This window comes from Rhincodon typus, chromosome 11 (genome assembly GCF_021869965.1).
Source record: "Rhincodon typus isolate 14 chromosome 11, sRhiTyp1.1, whole genome shotgun sequence".
In the NCBI taxonomy this organism is placed as follows: Eukaryota; Metazoa; Chordata; class Chondrichthyes; order Orectolobiformes; family Rhincodontidae; genus Rhincodon; species Rhincodon typus.
In genome coordinates this window covers 61,787,023-61,798,667 of record NC_063342.1, presented here as the reverse complement: position 1 = coordinate 61,798,667, position 11,645 = coordinate 61,787,023, and the positions used below count along the sequence as shown (strand labels likewise).

The window sequence follows — 11,645 nt, the reverse complement described above, 5'->3', positions numbered from 1 at the left end:
AAGCAGGGTCCAGACCCGAAACATCAGCTTTCCTGCTCCTCTGATGCTGCTTGGCCTGCTGTGTTCATCCAGCTCTACACCTTGTTGTCTCAGATTTTCCAGCATCAGCAGTTCCTACTATCTCTGTAACGTTTTTATAATGTGACTCTGATGCTCATTATAATGAAAAGGTTTCCACTACGGAAACTGATTGATTCATGTTACAAGCTTCTATGGAGCAAATGTAAATACAGCATTGTGTAAGTAATGGCAGAATCTTCTGTAAACTGAGGACAATTACAGGCAGGTCACTCATTCAGACACAAGAGATTAAATCAGAAACTCTTTGCTCTAGTTTATTTTTTTTTAATAAGGACACAAAATCAATGCAACTGGGGATCAAAGCAACTCGTCCAAAAAAAAAACCTGGTTCATTCGGAGGATGGGTCACTGGACCTGGAACACTAACTCTTATCTCTCTCTGCGGATACTGCGAGACCTGCTGAACTTTTCCAGCAATTTCTGTTTTTGACTATAAAAACCTATCTCCAGAGGAAAAATCTCATCACCTCAGAAGATTGAAGATTTAATCTGTAAATTTTTAAACAGAAGTCAGAAAAGAGGTAGTTTAATCTCAATTGACTGCATGTGAATAATTTCTGATTTCTAAATTACCATAACCTTTTCTATGTTTTTGTTGAACCATGAATGGATTTTGATTAGATTCCTTCTGGTAGCCCCAGCAGGAATATTCAAAACGATTGGAATTCACTGAAATTAATGTATTGTCACATTTGTTTAGCTGTTCGAATTATCCATTTGAACAGATTCAGCACTAGTAGATCATGTCCATTTTCGTGTTGGCTCACTGCCAATGTTGCATTACTACGTACTGGAAACTACAGTCATCTTTTCTAACTCTAAACAGACTGTTGTGTAAATTTGAAGCAGGTAGTGAATTATAGTGCTATTTTTAAAATAAAAATGAAATATCAAGGTAGCTCTAAAGGATACAACCAATTCAAACATGAATTAAATAACTGAAATAGCTAAAGTTATGACATGGAAGTTCCTAAGATGAAATCTATCATTTGTAAATGTAACTTTCCTTGCAATCTACACACAAATACTTTCCTTCAATATTGTTCAACACATCAGGTTAAGAGGCAGAGATCAAACAATAGCAGCAAGTTGGGAAATGTTGGAAGTGAAATTTGGATAAATCTAATTGTCATTGCTTTTGATCTCAATGTCTGTACCCATTTTTTCTTTTATCACATATCAACTTGTAACATGAGGGAACAGTTAACTCAGGTGGCTAGACAGCCGGTTTGTAATGCACAGTGATGCCACCAACGAGAGTTCAATTCCCGCATCAGCTGAGGTTACTTTCAAGGACTCTCCTTCTCAACCTCTCCCCTCATCTGAGGTGTGGTGAACCTCAGGTTAAATCACCAATTACCTCTCTCTCTATGGTCCTCTGGGACGATGGCAACTTTACCTTTACCTGTATTATATCAGCATATACTTAAACCTTAATTCAGTTACCTTTACAAGCTTTGGTTACCAAAATAACTTTTTTACAATCTGGGAGAAATATTGTCTGACATAGTTTTATACATTTTTCTTGTGCAAGTTTCTTCACTCCTTAAAAATGCGCTAGGTTTATTAATGTACTACCTATATTGATCTTACGTTGCCACAAAGTCAAACTCGACTTGTAACATTCACACTGTTTTTGTCTTCACAAATTATGCCAAACCTGCTGATCCTTCCCAACACTTTGCTTTTATCTGAGATTAGTAAATGGGTGACGATCTCATGGAAACCTCTAATATTCTTAAAGGCTGTTTCCCAGATTGCAACATCTACAACTATGTGTCAGAACTTCAGGATAAAGGGTTGACCACTCACGACTGTGTTAAGGAGATACATGTCTTCATGCAGAACACTGTGAATCTTGCGAATTCTCTACCCAAACGATCATGCATATCCTACTTGATGAGTATATTCAAAACTTAAATCTATATATTTTGGGTATTGAGGAACTCAAGGAGTTTGGAGATTCAGTAGGAAAGTGGAGTTGATGCAGAAATTTACTCACGATTTACTAAACGGTAAGTAAGTTTTGAGCGTTTACATCTGCTCTGTAACATTATGATTATCTAAAGAAATAACCTGGATTATTGAAAAGACAACAGAAAGATACATTTTATATATAATACAAACCTGTAATCTTGCCTCCAGAGCTTGGACAGTGTGGTAATAATTTACATCTCCCATGTCATAAGTCAATATTCCTTTCTCTTCAGCGTGCCCAGAGTTAACCTAGATCGTAAAAATATTTTAAGTAATTAGAGGATAACGACAGTGGAAACAAAGAACAAGGAAAATTACAGCACAGGAACAGGCCCTTCAGCCCTCCAAGCCTGCGCCGATCCAGATCCTCTATCTAAACCTGTCGCCTACTTTCTAAGGATCTGTATCCCTCTGCTCCCTGCCCATTCATGTATCTGTCTAGATAAATCTTAAATGACGCTATCGTGCCCGCGTCTACCACCTGGGTTGGCAACGCGTTTCAGGAACCCACCACCCTCTGCATAAAGAATTTTCCACGCATATCTCCCTTAAACTTTTCCCCTCTCACCTTGAAATCATGACCCCTAGTAATTGAGTCCCCTACTCTGGGAAAAAGCTTCTTGCTATCCACCCTGTCTATACCTCTCATGATTTTGTTGACCTCAATCAGGTCCCCCATCAACCTCTGTCTTTCTAATGTAAATAATCCTAATCTATTCAACCTCTCTTCATAGCTAGCGCCCTCCATACCTGGCAACATCCTGGTGAACCTCCTCTGCACCCTCTCCAAAGCATCCACATCCTTTTGGTAATGTGGTGACCAGAAGTGTACGCAGTATTCCAAATGTGGTCGAACCAATGTCCTATACAACTGCAACGTGACCTGCCAACTCTTGTACTCGATACCCGGTTCGATGAATGAAAGCATGCCTTATGCCTTCTTGACCACTCTATTGACCGGTGTTGCCACCTTCAGGGTATAATGGACCTGAACATCCAGATCTCTCTGTGCATCAATTTTCCCCGGGACTTTTACATTTACCGTATAGTTCACTCTTGAATTGGATCTTCAAAAATGCATCACCTCGCATTTGCCTGGATTGAACTCCATCTGCCATTTCTCTGCCCAACTCTCCAATCTATCTAGATTCTGCTGCATTCTCCAACAGTCCCCTTCACTATCTGCTACTCCACCAATCTTAGTGTCATCTGCAAACTTGCTAATCAGACCATCTATACCTTCCTCCAGATCATTTATGTATATCACAAACAACAGTGGTCCCAACACTGATCACTGTGGAACACCACTGGTCACAGTTCTCCATTTTGAGAAACTCCCTTCCACTACAACTCTCCGTCTCCTGTTGCCCAGCCAGTTCTCTATCTATCTAGCGAGTACACCCTGGACATCATGCGACTTCACTTTCTCCATCAGCCTACCATGGGGAACCTTATCAAACGCCTTACTGAAGTCCATGTATATGACATCTACAGCCCTTCCCTCATCTATCAACTTTGTCACTTCCTCAAAGAATTCTATCAAGTTGGTAAGACATGACATTCCCTGCAGAAAACCATGCTGCCTATCGCTAATAAGCCCATTTTCTTCCAAATGTAAATAGATCTTATCCCTCAGTATCTCTTCCAGCAGTTTCGCCACCACTGACGTCAGGCTCACCAGTCTATAATTACCTGGATTATCCTTGCTAAACTTCTTAAACAAGGGGACAACATTAGCAATTCTCCAGTCCTCCGGGACTTCACCTGTGCTCAAGGATGCTGCAAAGATATCTGTTAAGGCCCCAGCTATTTCCTCTCTCGCTTCCCTCAGTAACCTGGGATGGATCCCATCTGGACCTGGGGACTTGTCCATCCTAATGCCTTTTAGAATGCCCAACACTTTCCCCACCCCGCTCCCAACTCCTTATGCCGACTTGACCAAGAGTAATCAAACATCTATCCCTAACCTCAACACCCGTCATGTCCCTCTCCTCGGTGAGTACCGATGCAAAGTTCTCATTAAGAATCTCACTCATTATCTCTGACTCCTCGCATAACTTCTCTCCTCTGTCCTTGAGTGGGCCATCCTTTTCTCTAGTTATCCTCTTGCTCCTTATGTACGAATAAAAGGCTTTGGGATTTTCCTTAACCCTGTTTGCTAAAGATATTTCATGACCCCTTTTAGCCCTCTTAATTCCTCGTTTCAGATTAGTCCTACTTTCCCGATATTCTTCCAAAGCTTCGTCTGTTTTCAGTCGCCTAGACCTTATGTATGCTTCCTTTTTCCTCTTTGCTAGTCTCATAATTTCACCTGTCAACATTTAAACAAAAGTCCAGCAGTAAAACTAATTGTCAGTTCCTGTGGAATTGGCACACATGTGGCTTCCATAGTGCAAGGAGCTACTTTTATTAATTTGCATTAATTTATAAGTTAATTGTGAGAAGATTGCCAGCTGGCCATCTCCCACACTGCCTCATAATATGGCAGATCAGATCTCCTTCCAGTTTATGTCTCCATTCAGCAATGTCATTTATCATAATTTCATCATGCAGGTATCCTCATCAGAATCTTTTCTAAAGCCATCGTATTCTTTCTGTTAAAGTGTGGTCCGCAGGATTGTACACAGTTTCCAGTTGTGACTGAAACAGTGTTTTACAAAGTTTCATTATAAATTCAATGCTTTTGTACTCTTTGCCTCAATTTATAGTCCAGAATCCCATATGCCATTTTAATCTCTCTTCATGGTTGAGTGGGTAAATACAGCCAATGGGAATTCAATCTGGAGAAGTGTAAGGTTATGCATATGGGAAGGCAAACAAAGCAAAGGAATACACAACAAGCAGATGGTATTGAGAAAGGTAGAGAAAGTGAGAGACCTTGGAATGTATGTCAACAGTTCCATGAAGGTGACAGGACAGGTAGATGAGATAGTAAAGGAGGCTTACGGGATGATTTCAGGGGCAAGGTACTGAACACAAAAGTAGGTGGAGGAACAGAAGAGATGTAATATTAAACTGCAAAATATACAATATGACACAGAAATGAAGTAAAAGTAGATACATACAGTGTGACGGAATTCACCAAGATCAGTTAATACAAAATTTTTGAAGCCGTCTTCAACAGTGCAAGTTGCTGAAGGGAGCAACAAGATTTGTTCTGTTCCTATGCCTAAGAAGTCATCCAACTGTACTGACCACATCTCCTGCCAAACAGCAACAACCTAAGGTAAAAGAAAGATTGTTATTTTATTTAAGCCATGATATATTACATATAATTAAGGGCAGAACTGTTGCATAAACCTTTACAAGTTCAAAAATTTATGCACCCACCAGGAGCTTGAACAGTTCATCAACTTTACTAACACCATTCACCTGGACCATCTCTGACACCTCTCTCTCCTTCCTGGACCTCTCTGTCTCCATCTATGGTGATTGCCTCGAAACCAACATCTATTCAAGCCCACTGACTCCCACAGCTACCTAGACTACACCTCCTCTCACCCACCTACCCGCAAGAATGTGATCTCCTACTCCCAAATCCTCTGCCTCCGCCTTGTCTGCTCCCAAGATGGGGTGTTCAACTCCCGAACATCCCAGATATTTTCCTATTTCAAGGACCGCAACTTCTCGCCTTCGATGGTCGAAAATACTCTCGACCGCATCTCTTGCGTTTCCTGCACCTCTGCCCTCAAATCCCTTCCCCGCAACAAAAACAGAGACAGAATCTCCCTTGTTCTCACATATCACCCCACTAACCTCCGTATTCAACGTATCATTCTCTGCCACTTCCACCACCTGCAATCCGACCCCACAACCAAAGATATATTTCCCTCCCCACTCCTATCTGCCTTTCGTGGGGACCGCTATCTCTGCTCCACACTCCCTACTAGTCCCACCACCCCCAGCACCTTTCCCTGCAACTGCAGGAAGTGCTACACCTGACCCTACACCTCCCCCCACACCTCCATCCAAAACACCAAACAAACCTTTCACATCGGACAGAGGTTCACCTGCACATCTATCAATGTGGTCTATTGTATCCACTGCTCCTGATGTGGCCTCCTCTACATCAGTGAGACCAAGCGGAGGCTCGGAGACCGCTTTGTACTGCACCTGTGCTCTGTTCGCGACAAATGACAACACCTTTCAGTCGCGAATCACTTCAACTCCCTCTCCCACTCCCTGGGCGACATGTCCATTCTGGGCCTCCTCCAGTGTCAGAATGACGCCACCCGGAAACTGGAGGAGCAGCACCTCATATTCAGCCTTGGGAGCCTACAACCCAACGATCTCAATGTGGACTTTACCAGTTTTAAAATCTCCCCACCCCACCCTGGCCTCATCCCATGACCAACCCTCCCTCTCATTCCCGCCTCCTTGACCTGACACAACCTGTCCACCTTCTCTCCCACCTCAATCCCCACCACTGCCTACCTGCACTCACCCATCACCATCCCATCTACCTTCCCCAGCCACACCCCTTCTCTCTCTCTTTATTTCGAAGCTCCCTTCCCCCTCCCCCATTTCTGAAGAAGGGTCCTGACCTGAAACGTCAACTTTCCTGATCCTCTGATGCTGCCTGGCCTGCTTTGCTCCTCCAGCTCCACATTGTGTTATCTCTGAGTCCAGCATTGACAGTTTTTCCTATCTCTTCAAAAATTAACTGTCCATTCTTACCCTATTTGGTTGACGGTTTGCAGAATTTATAGGTAGCTGTTAAAATCAATAGAATTCCTTGCCAACAACCATGAAATATTTTCTGGCAGTGATATTTTTAGTTCAGAAATGTCTTAATTTATTCAAAGCTGTTTTCCCACTTAATTGGAGCTGCTGTGCTCGAGTTCCACAGTAAGTCAGTGCATTGTTTTGGCTAGTCTACAGGATATTTTCAGGAATATTTAAAGTTGTTTTCGTAAATGTTTCTTTTATTTTTGCCACTTTAAACCTATCCTTTCTTATTCGTGATTTCTTGACTGGCAGTGTTTTGCTAATTCATGTGATTGATGAACCATCAACACAGCAAATGCTAACTTGTCTCCCTACTCCATTCCCAGAACAACCCCCTGGGGAAAGGCAAATAAAAAACAACCCGAGACTTGAACGTGAACTAGAGTCTCTAATAAGATCAATTTTTAGTGCTACAAAAATAGCAGCCTCATCTCCTGATTTTAGAGCAGTTGCAAATAACTTTTTAAAAAATGAAAGGATTCTTCTATTTTATCACTGAACTGATTATTCTATCATTGGAACTGTACATAAAATGATACTAATGTCATTTTATACTGAAATGGTAAGAACAAGATTATTTCAATGCCACCTATTACTGCTTTTAAGATTAAATATTATCTAGGGACAGATTATGGTGTAGTAGTAATATCACCAGACTTGCAAGCCACAGGCACAGGCTAATGCTCTGGGGACAAGGTTCAAATCTCATCTGGACAGTTAGTGGAATTTAAATTCAATTTAACAATCTGAAATTGAAAGCTAGTCTCAGTGGTGAGCATGACAACTATTATTGATTATGATAAAAACCCTTTGGTTCTCTAATGTTCTTCAGGCAAGGAAATCTGCTGTCCTTCTATGGTGTGGCTTATGTGCAAATCCAGAACCACAACAATGCGACTGACTCAACTTCCCTCTGATATGGCCTTTCAAGTTCAGTTCATGGGCAATTAGGAATGGGTAAAAATGCTGGATTTATTAGCAGCACCCATATTCCACAAAAGAATGGAGCTACAAATCATAACGTGTTTCTTCTATTCAATTGCAGGATGAGAACATCACAGTGGGCCAGCATTTATTGCCCATCCCTAATAGCTGGTCATTGTGGGTCTGGAGTCATATGTAGGTCAGACCAGGTAAGGACAGCAGATTTCCTTTGCGAAAGGGTATTAATGAACCAGATCGTTGTTTTTCCCCCCGACAATCGATAACTGTTTCAATGGTCATCGTTAGACTCTTAATTCCAAATTTCTTTTACTACTGAATTCAAATTCTACTATCAGAACACTAGATGGATCTCTGGATTAATAGCCTAGCAATAATACCACTCAGCCATTGCGTCTCTTTGAAATATCCACTTCAGAAATATCAAAGTAACAAAAATAATTTTTTCTTTCTGCCACTTACACAAGCAATTTGTAGAAGAGAGCAAGCAGAAAAGAAATTCAGAAAATTCATAACAAAGGCTGCAGTATTACTGGACAACTGAGCTAAAAGTTCCCAAGCATACCTGGTCTTAAGATCCACTGACAGAAAAATCTAAAAATATGCAGAATCGTGCTTTCGACCAATCAATGGCTTCTAGCAACATTTATTTCTTATATGGCTAAGTTCATAAAGGCATGCTTAGAATTCTGTATTATATGAACATAAGATAATAAAATTTGTAATGCAGAATTGTTAATTTAGTGAATATTTTTCTCTTCTTTTCCTGGACACATTTAAATGATTTCTCAATAAAAATGTTTTCTTGAGTAGGTTCAATTAGATTAAAATCAGGCAAAAGTAAATACACCTGAACAGAAGAAAGTTTGCCAACACATGAATATTAATTATCTGTCTAGACTTTAGTAAAAGCAAGCTCTAAACTTTGTAAGACCACAATGATCTACAAGAGCATTTTGATATGAGAAAATGTAGAGAACCAATATTCATTTGCATCATCTGAACCTTGTCAGAAGTAATTTTAGACTGTTTGAATTGTTTAAAAAAACTGCTTTTTGTAAATTGAATGAAGAGATAAATTCTATTTGTTAGCCACAGTTGCTTTGACTTACTGTTTATTCAAATGTTTCAAGAACAAAAATGAACTTTATGGCATAATTTGCATTCATTGAAATTATCTAATAATTCTTGAGAATGCAAAAATGAACTTGAATTATTGGTAGGCTATTATAATGATGCTGCAATATCTGATAATTAACATCAGCTTTTAGGACAGCTTATTGCATAGGAGCCAAATGGCACTTCGTGTATGCATTAGGTATAACACTTCCAAATTCTAAAACATTTGAAAACAATTAATGATATAAAGACCTATCCATTCTATAAACAAATAATAACCCAGGTGTAGTCTTAAAGTGGACTGATAAACAAAGGTACCAGATTAAACATCAAGACCAAAAAAGAGACATTGTATTTGTACCTGCCAAGTTTCCTTCGAGATAGCACAGACCCTTCCAGCCTTAGAAGACACGAGGAAGAAGCAATTCTCTCTGCCTGTTGTTACTACTTTTATTTGATGAGCTTCTTCAAAAGGAAGCTGGCAGACATTCTTGGGGACAGAGTTTTCAAACAATACCAGTTGCTTCTTACATGTGGTTGCTACAACTATAGTCTTTACTTGATTGTCTATTTCTTCACTTGGGCAAATAAGTATGTTTGTAACTACAGAACTGTAAGCATGTGGGATGAAATGATGGCTGATACAGAAGTTTTCCCTCTTTTGTAAGGAATAGGTGACAAATTCACAACCCCAGATCAATTCATCAGCGTGAGTAATGGAGGTTTCATCACTTTTCACAGGTCCAACAGTTTTTCTTACACCTAGTATGATTATTTCCCCATCAGAAATCTCTCCAATCCATTTAACTGCAGTAAATGAAATGGGAATGTTAAAAATTCCATTAGTTTCAAAAGATACATAATACACTTGGTCTCCACAGGTCCACAAAACACTAGGTCCAGTCAATAGGGTTACATTTACCTTCATTTCATATTCTAATTCAAAATCCAAACAACGTTCAACTTGATTTGAACTGTGCAGTATCAGTAAACTATATCTAAATTTAGAATGAGCCTTTTTATGCTTCTCAAGCAAGATGCAAGGGACATTTTGTCCTGTTCTTGAATCAATAGCACAACAACAGGCAACAATTTGCAAGGAAGAACTTTTCTGATGGAGGATGAATTTTCCTAAAAATTTCTGGATGAATTTCCCAGTCTCTGAATCAAATATCATTCTTTTAAATTGCAAAACTGCATCAATTTTCCCACCAGGCTGCTTTTCCTTGGACACAGTAAAAGAGATCACCTCTCCTTTTAAAGTTGTTACGTCCACAGTTTTGTTTTTGGATTCTGGCTCCATTACAAACAGTTGTCTGCTTTCAACCAAACTTGAGCTTTATTTGGAGAAATGTTTAAACCAAAGTGGGCTGATCAAGGTTTTCCAACGAAGAATGTGATGAAATAGTACAAATGAATTGCCGGTCTTTTCTCAGGTTTTTGATGTTCTATGTAGAGGAGTCTCATGACAACAACTCATGCTCACTTCATGAACTTCCTAAATTGTCACACATAAATTATGTTGGGATCTCACTTATAACAGGACAAAGCACGTGGGGATTTCCCCCAGCAGACACAATAGCACATCAACTTCACTTGTGAGACCTCACTCCAGCAGACATAAGAGTACATGATCTTTGTGAAGTGTGGATCTGCTTCATTAGATGTGACGGTATATCACTAATATATGTGCATCTCCGGTAGAAAATACAACAATGCAATTTCTCCAATAACGTGTGGCCCTCATTTTCACCAGATATGTTACAGTATTTTGTGATGTGGGATCCTCACTTCAGTAGGTATTATTTCCAAATTCTAAAAAAAAATACAGCACATACATAACATGTTCAGTGTGTGGAGGTACTATTAAAGCAAACATCGTGTGGAATATGCAATATATACGACTAGCAGTAACACAAAAAACACTTTTTCAACTACATGGAGTACATACTGCTTCCAATAACTAGTCATGCACCCCTCCCACCTTTCCACTAACTGAAGCCAACTATCTCCCATTCCTCCCCCTTCCACATTCCCAACCAACATCCTTCTCCCATCCTCTTCCCAACCCACCTAAATCCTTAATTCACCACTACCTTGTCTCTTCCTTCTCTCCATTCCTCACTACCTCCTTACCCATCAATACCCTCACCTTCACCCACCATCCCTCCCAACCTTTTGTAACCCACCCCTGCCTTGCCCTCCCCTACCATGCACAACCACCTCACCATCTCCATTATCCGTAGCTCCACTATCTTCTCCTCCCTGCCCTTCTACTGTCTCCATTATCAGATGCTCCCCATCACCCCCTCCATTACCTAGAGCTCCCCACAACTCCCACCCCACCCCAAAACTCACCATTATTTGGAGCTCCACTCCCATAATCAAGAGCTTCCCCCACCCCATCTCTATTATCCAGAGCACCCCTCCTCTATACCGTCTCCACTATTTGGAGCTGCCCCCGCCCCCAATCTTCATTATCCAGAGTTGCCCCCTCCTCCACCTCGCCATTATCTGGAGCTGACTCCTCCCCATTTATATTAACCGGAGCCACCCCTCCATATCGTCTCCGTTATCCAGAGCTGCTCCCGCCCCCCACCCTTCCCTCTGTGTCCATCAACCGAACTGCCCGTTCCACCACTCCGCGTCTCCCTTATCCAGAACTGCCCCATTTCCTCCCCGCCGTGTCCATTATCTGAGCTGCCCCGTCTCCATTGTCCAGAACTGCCCCCTCCCCCGTCTCCATTGTCCAGAACTGCCCCGTCTCCCCCACCGTCTCCATTGTCCAGAACTGCCCC

The 11,645-nt window shown here is 40.9% G+C and overlaps 1 protein-coding gene across 1 annotated transcript in view; it reads right to left on the bottom strand.

The window, feature by feature from the left end:
* Positions 1-549: 549 nt before the first annotated feature.
* fancb (FA complementation group B) overlaps positions 550-11,645 on the bottom strand; it is a 23,461-nt gene continuing 12,365 nt past the window's right edge. Inside the window, exons 3-6 of the mRNA XM_048602523.1 lie at positions 9,209-10,662; positions 5,124-5,279; positions 2,209-2,307; positions 550-570 (exon numbers count right to left, since the gene is read on the bottom strand). Coding sequence (XP_048458480.1) covers positions 550-570; positions 2,209-2,307; positions 5,124-5,279; positions 9,209-10,150 — 1,218 coding nt within the window. The 5' untranslated portion in view covers positions 10,151-10,662. The remainder of the gene's footprint in view (positions 571-2,208; positions 2,308-5,123; positions 5,280-9,208; positions 10,663-11,645) is intronic.